This window comes from Archocentrus centrarchus, chromosome 13, assembly GCF_007364275.1.
Source record: "Archocentrus centrarchus isolate MPI-CPG fArcCen1 chromosome 13, fArcCen1, whole genome shotgun sequence".
NCBI classification, from domain to species: domain Eukaryota; kingdom Metazoa; phylum Chordata; class Actinopteri; order Cichliformes; family Cichlidae; genus Archocentrus; species Archocentrus centrarchus.
In genome coordinates, this window is record NC_044358.1 from 21,568,691 (window position 1) to 21,576,634 (window position 7,944).

Consider the following 7,944-nt stretch of genomic DNA (forward strand, 5'->3'; position numbering starts at 1 on the left):
AGGTCATAGTAGTCTCTGGAGCTTGAAAAAGGCGACTGGACTTCTTTTTGTTTCTTGAAGACGTTTCACCTCTCATCCGAAAGGCTTCTTCAGTTCTCAACCAAAAGGTGGAGAGACCCAGGTATTTAAACCCCTGTGGGCGTAGTCCCCTGGAGGTGGTTATGACCCTCTATTGATCATGTGTGTGAACACATGTGCCCAGGTGTGAAGGGGGCGTGGGTCCCCCGCTTACAGTGCTGTCCTGAGCTCCCTTCCCAGACGTCTCAACCCCCATTCACACCTTTGTTCCAGTGACCTCAATAGGCCACAGGAAACAATGGAGCGGAGTCCTAAATTGGTTTCAACTGAAACCACTGATTAAATATGACCCACGCCCCCTTCACACCTGGGCACATGTGTTCACACACATGATCAATAGAGGGTCATAACCACCTCCAGGGGACTACGCCCACAGGGGTTTAAATACCTGGGTCTCTCCACCTTTTGGTTGAGAACTGAAGAAGCCTTTCGGATGAGAGGTGAAACGTCTTCAAGAAACAAAAAGAAGTCCAGTCGCCTTTTTCAAGCTCCAGAGACAGCTGGTAGGATATTTGACTTTTAAACTGTAGTGTGGCTGTCTATTTATAAGTGAGGCATCACTGGACTCAGAGAGTCCTGATTCTGTATTTACGTACACAAAGCAGAGTCAAAACCCCCGGGCAAAGATGGAAAGGTAACAATAATTAGACCTTACCATTCCTGATCATTTTAATATTTTTTTTATATCTTGGATTTAATGACATTCAGTTTGCAATTTTTGTAATATGGCTCTTGACCAGGTTAATTGTTCATTAATTTAGCTGTTTTATGATAATGTAACATAAGAAAAGGAGTGGAGATGAAATGGTTTACCCTCCATCAGCCTGCTCCTTCTGAGACTCCAGGACAAAGTCAGCAGCTTGGATCATTGTCCTGATGAGGATATATGTTTTACAATCAACCAATTTGTTGTGATCTTGTGCCTGCATATCCTAACCATTCATATTTCTGTGTTAAAGGTGAAGACGATATCCCAGTCACAAGGGCTACAATCAAGGGCATTGGAATGAGTTTACTATTGGGGGGGGGGCATATCGGAAACCTGACAGATCCGTAAATACTCTGAGCAAAGCAGAAAAAAAAATGCTATTTGAGCTTTTAGTTTCTTCTTTTTCAAATGTTTCTTGGAAAAATAGTGTTGTGTACATCTATATTATTGCATGTATAATTTACATGTTTTATAATCGTAAGACATGGGCAAACCACCAAACAAAATGGCTTGAGTCTTTTATCAAGCATAATGACCATGTCATTCCAGGCTGCATGCTTACTTTATCAGGTGGCCCAATGGTACTAACTACCAAGCTAAATATTTCAGCATCAAGTGCAAAGTTTGATGTGTTTTATTGGTCGAAAACATTAAATACTGGTCAAAAATGCATTCATGTAGGTTGACTGGCAACAGAACTGGTTCTTTAATTAAATAATGTTCTGAGATGAAAGAACCGTCACAAATAATGTAATGAACAAATTATTCACTTTTTAATGTTAACCTTAAGTAAAAACAGCTATTAAAATATGCCTATTCAGTTTGAAATTCTAATAAATCTAATAAATAAAAATGATAACCAACAGAAATAAAAAATAGTGATACCTCTGACATTTAATAGATAAGCTGTGTGCCTCACTGACAACACGGTGTGCTGTTGCACTTTACAGCCCTGCATTTAATAATTGGCCAAACAGGTGCCGGAGCACACAAAAGGTTAATAAACATTGGCCTAGGCAAAAGAGACAAAATGTTTTTCCATCTCTCATTTGCAGCCACAAATTGCTTGCAAATTGACTTCTTGTGCAGTAAATATTGGACGACTTACCATCCCCGGATTAAGATGACTGAAAAAGATTTGGCTTATATATGAAAGTAAACTGACAACAAGAAGTTATAAACAACCATATTCACGACAACATTCCCGACAGACCGTTTTACCGCATTCAAAGAGTTTCTGATTCTGATTCCACAGCCTCAGACTGAGGAAAACATGTCACAAGACATGACATTCACAGCAGTATAGGTTGCAAATAAAGTTAAGGAAAGCTTCTACATTGTTCAGAGGTTGCTCAGCAGAGGATGATGTGTTTGCTAAGCTTTATAAAGATATTGGTCACTGCAGAAAGATTCAAGAACAAATTTTAAAAGAGAACAAATACTATATTATGTGCACCTAAACACACGTCCTATTTATACATCTTCTACCTGCAAGACACGATTAGTGTCAGTCATGCTGTTGTTGTGTCTGACGTTGAGAGGACTGATTTGGGGGGTGGGTATATGCGTTGTCATGTTCACTTGCTTACAAAAAGGCTCTCCATCTACACAAAATGCCCACATCTGCAGTTCATCTATACCGAGGAGGAGGGGGTATGTCACTATTTAAATGTACACACAGTAGCCAACTCATGTCTGGTGTATGAAAATACACATTTTAAAATATAACTTCACAGTGTTCCCTTGGCACACTTCTGCTACATTGTGGGCTTTAATCTGATTTAATATTTTCATTGCAGGAATTGTTTATGGATATTGAATGAACTACTGAGAATTAACCAAACTGAGTGTACTCTACATATTTGAGTATCCAGAACAACTGCATCTATGTCTTAGTTCTCCTGGCTCTTCATTGTGGGGTCCAGGTCTTCCCCATCTCTGCTACTCGTGTGGCTTGTGGGAAGAGAACTGGGACTCCGGGATGGACTCCTCTGTGTTCAGATGTTGACATGTTCTCATTGGGGTAGACTGAGTAATCAGGATGTATTCCAAGATGGAGATGTAATCATCGGTGGTCTGTTTTCTCTTCATTATCAACCTCCAGCTACAGAACATGATTTCACTCAGCTGCCAAACTACAAGCCATGCACTGGGTAAAACTCTAAGCTTTAGTTTGTGTAGTTTGTGGAGGATTACAGGAGTGATTGCCATGTTTTACCACTTGATTTGTATTTGTAGCTTCACAGAAACCTATTAAACTAAATTTTACTTATTCTTTCTCAATGTATCTCCCTCCTCTCAGTCTAGAATATTTTGAACTGCAGTACATATATGCTGTGGTGTTTGCACTGGAGGAAATCAATCATAATGCAATGCTGCTACCAGGAGTAAAGCTGGGCTATCGTATTTTTGACAGCTGTGGGCACCCACCATGGGCTCTCCAGTCAGCACTGTCACTAGTTGGTGGAGACGACACCAAGTGCAATTTTACAAACACTCCCAATTCTGCTGGGAACATAGAAGAAATCACTGACAGAAGGGGTAACTCATTATCTATCTGTCTATCTATCTGTCTATCTGTCTATCTATCTATCTATCTATCTATCTATCTAATCAGCAATCATTTATTGCTGTTTTCAGGTGGTCAAACTGTCCCTGTGATTATTGGTGGTGCTTCATCCATAAGCCAGATAGTCTCCAGAATGCTGAAGCCACTCTGTACCTTTTGTGAGTTTTACTTTAAATACAACATAAAATCTGTACTGTACTGTACTGTAGCATATATTTTTAACAAACCAATGTTTGTCCTTTTTTTATGACAGTGGAAAAACTGAAAATGATCTCAAAAATCTTTATTAGATGGAGTTTTGTGACCGAAAGAATAAGATCGCGAATACAAGCGGCAGAAATGAGTTTCCTTCGAAGGGTGGCTGGCCTCTCCCTTAGAGATAAGGTGAGGAGTGCGGCCATCCGGGAGGGGCTCAGAGTAGAGCCGCTGCTCCTCCACATCGAAAGGAGCCAGTTGAGGTGGCTCGGGCATCTGATTAGGATGCCTCCTGGCCGCCTCCTGGGTGAGGTGTTCCGGGCATGTCCCACCGGGAAGAGGCCCCGTGGTAGACCCAGGACACGCTGGAGAGATTATGTATCTCGGCTGGCCTGGGAACGCCTTGGGGTCCCTCCGGATGAGCTGGAGGAGGTGGCTGGGGAGAGGGAAGCTTGGGCTTCTCTGCTTAGGCTTCTGCCCCCGCGACCCGGCCCCGGATAAGCGGAAGAAAATGGATGGATGGATGGATGGTTTTGTGTGTGTCTTTCAGATCAGCTATCTAGCCACCTGTCCTTGTCTGAGTGACAGGCTCGAGTATGCAAATTTCTTCAGAACCATCCCCAGTGATATTTACCAAGCACGTACTGTTGCTCAGCTTGCTATACGCTTCAACTGGACTTGGGTTGGGGCAGTTGTAGCAAACAATAATTATGGCCACACTGCAATAAAGGTATCTGCATTTTGTTTTTTTAAATTTTTTAATTGTATCTGCAAAATATATAGCCATAAGTACACTATATAAATATATTTGCAGTGTAATCATGTAATGGGCATCTTTTACCTGTACATGTCAGGTATTTCAGGAGGAGATTCAGGCAGCAGGGGTGTGCCTGGCATTTGTAGAGACTCTCCAAAGGGAAAATATTATTAGTGATGCCAGACGAGCAGCCCTCACAATACAAGCCTCAACTGCAAGGGTGATTTTGATATTCACCTGGTATACAGATGTGAGGGAACTGTTCCTGCAACTTGGCAAACTGAATGTTAGATGCTGTAATAAAATTGCTCATTGCATATAATGAAAAAAAAAAACAAAAAACTTTCAAAGTAATTCTTTTTTTTGCCTTCTAGGTGACTGATAGACAGTTTCTAGCCAGTGAGGCTTGGAGCACCAGTGGGGATCTGCTCCAAAATCCAGTAACAAGCAAAGTGGCAAAAGGTGTTCTTGGTGTTGCAATCAGAAGTTCAGCTATACCTGGATTTGAAAGCTACCTCAGAAGTTTACACCCAATTTATCGTCCAGATGATGAGTTCTTAAGAAAATTCTGGGAAGCAGAGTTTGGATGTAGTCAAAGGACCAAACATCTTCATTTATATTCCTCCTCATCTCTCAGATCTCCTATGTCCACACTAAAGACTAGACATATATCAAATAGTTTTACTTCAGCTCCTGGTGTTATGTCTGTTCAGAGAGCTTCACTATCACACTGCAATGGGACAGAATCTCTGAAAAAAGTGCAGAATGTCTTTACTGACACCTCCCAGCTAAGGTTGACATACAACGTCTACCTTGCTGTTTATGCTGCAGCCCATGCCCTTCACAGCCTTCTCTGCCCCATTAAAGACAGCCCTTCTGAAAACAACAGCTTCACCTGCTCCTCTCCAAAACACATCAAGCCCAGTGAGGTAATCATGAGGGAAATGCTACAAACACTAGAGGCTAAACAGATCTTGGCCTGACTCATGAGTATATAATGCCGTATTATGCAATCCATAATGAAGTAATTACAACATTTTTATGTTAGCTCTCAGTACTCAGTGATTGGAGTGTTCTTATCTTCAAACTCTGTCTAACACAAAAACACATTTGTCACAAGCATTAATATATAAATACTATGTCAGTTACTCGATTCACAGCTTTGATCATTTTACAGCTTTTGCAGCACTTGGAAAAAGTGAACTTCACCACACCACAAGGTGAAATATTTTACTTCCAAGGAGCTGATATTCCAGCAAAGTATGATCTTGTTAACTGGCAGAGCACAGCTGATGGGACACTAAAACTTGTTTTGATCGGTCATGTGGATGGGTTTGCTCTCCACCTTAATGAATCAGCTATTCAGTGGATCACGGGATCCAATCAGGTACTCAACATGAAAATAATTAAAATTTTGTATTTGAAGATTTCTTGCTGTTAGTTGAAATACATTTATATTGCACTTAAAAATACATCATGGCTTATTGTTTAGGTGCCCATTTCAATGTGCAGTGAGCTCTGCCCCCCAGGCACTAGAAAGGCCATCAGGAAAGGAGAACCTCTCTGCTGTTTTGACTGTGTCCCATGTGCTGCAGGAGAGATAAGCAATAAAACTGGTAAAGGCATTACAGTGTAACCTTATGCCTTCCAAAATGCAGACATCCTGCCTTCAAATCCATTTGATTTAAAGTCATCTACAGTTTTGCCACTGGTGTTTAATTTTCCTTCCTCTTCTTTCTCTCTCCCCACTCTTTTTTCCTTACTAGGCTCCATTCACTGTGAGCGTTGTCCCTTAGAGTTCTGGTCTAATACTAAACGAACTGCCTGCATCCCTCGCCAACTGGACTTTCTCACCTTTAATGAGACATTAGGAATTACCCTCACAACAGCAGCTGTGACCGGTGCCACTGTGACAGCAGCTGTCTTTGTGGTGCTCCTTCACAACCGTCACACACCTGTTGTGAGAAAGAAATGCACACAAAACTATAATGTACATTTTTTAACAACACCTCATTAGTGTGCAAGTGTACTTGTTTATAGTTAGCTTTCACTTGACATCCCATGTCAGTTTATTCTTTTCCCTTAAATAGACAAAATATTAAAACAAGAGAATTGTTCCACATGTGGCTAATATTGTGCATGTCACTGTTTTTATGAAGCTGCAATTTCTTAATTTCAGGTGCGGGCCAACAATTCAGAGCTGAGCTTCTTGCTTCTTGCATCACTCAAACTCTGCTTCCTGTGCTCACTGGTGTTCATTGGTTGTCCATCAGACTGGTCTTGTCGGTTCCAGCACGCAGCTTTTGGGATCAGCTTTGTGCTTTCTGTTTCCTGTCTCAAAGTTAAGACCATCGTAGTCCTGGCAGCTTTTCGCTCAGCTCGGCCTGGTGCTGAAGCCTTGATTAGATGGTTTGGTCCAAGCCAACAGAGAGGAAGTGTCTGCCTTCTTACATGTATACAGGTTATACAAATCTTCTGTTTTGAATTTTTAAGTCTTTGTAGTTTCACATCTGTCTAATAACATTTAATTTTTTCCAGATTGTCATCTGTACCATATGGCTATCCCTCAGTCCCCCTGTGCCTCGGCAAAATCTGGGTTTTCAAGGGTCAAAGGTCACCTTGGAGTGTGCCATGGTTTCTGTGGTTGGCTTCTGTCTAATTTTGGGCTACATTGGACTGCTGGCCTGCATCAGTCTCATATTAGCCTTTTTTGCCAGGAAACTTCCTGATAATTTTAATGAGGCTAAACTCATCACTTTCAGCATGTTGATTTTCTGTGCTGTTTGGGTGGCGTTTGTGCCTGCTTACCTTAGCTCTCCTGGGAAATACACTGTTGCTGTGGAAATTTTTGCCATCCTGGCTTCTAGCTATGGTTTACTTTTGTGTATGTTTGCTCCAAAGTGTTTCATCATTCTTTTGAGGCCTGAGAGGAATACCAGGGAACACATGATGGCCAGTCAGCAAAAATAAATTAACAAAATATGACTAATATTCATTATATTCCTCTTTTTGCTGTATCATCTCTTTATCTTTATTTTTGTATTTACCTTTGTGTTTTGTTTTGTAAATAAATGGAAATACCACTTGTTGGGGGGCAGTCTGCCTCCTCTACACTACTAATGCCAGATTATTGAATTGGGACCCGCAGCAGGTGATCGGTCAGAACCACACGGATGTCTTGCTCGCTTTATTTTGCTTTATTTCCACCACCAAGGCAGTTACAGCTGTTCCTAGCTCCACCAGGTTGTGGTCGCATAGGGTCAGTAGTATGGGTCTGCGGGGGTGCAGGTGTGTGGGTATTTGTGTGGTCTGCAACAAGAACCACCAACACAGGTTTAACTATATGAAAATTACATCATAACAAATGCACATGTGAGTACACCCCGCAGCCTTACAATCTAAACATAACAAATCACATATGTAACAGGTTTAACCATAACACAGCAACCATAGCTCAGTAAATAACCTTACTCCCCAGACTTAACATATAATGCACATAACTAGTAGGTATACTCTTTACAACGATCCAGTGGCACCCTCTGCTGGTCTCTGAAGCGAACACAAACATGACCGCTTACGGTCGCACTCGGAGTGGCATTCACTCTGCTAATTACTCTGATTAATGCGCGGCACGGG

At 41.5% G+C, this 7,944-nt stretch overlaps 1 protein-coding gene across 1 annotated transcript; it reads left to right on the forward strand.

The window, feature by feature from the left end:
• Positions 1-704: 704 nt before the first annotated feature.
• On the forward strand, positions 705-7,278 carry LOC115790420 (extracellular calcium-sensing receptor-like). The gene is made up of 13 exons (XM_030744241.1): positions 705-712; positions 2,713-2,940; positions 3,090-3,328; positions 3,428-3,480; positions 4,102-4,281; positions 4,406-4,594; positions 4,683-4,899; positions 4,999-5,237; positions 5,486-5,695; positions 5,801-5,924; positions 6,075-6,268; positions 6,488-6,769; positions 6,847-7,278. The coding sequence occupies exons 1-13, from the start codon at positions 705-707 to the stop codon at positions 7,276-7,278; spliced, it is 2,595 nt and encodes an 864-aa protein (XP_030600101.1).
• Positions 7,279-7,944: the final 666 nt, after the last annotated feature.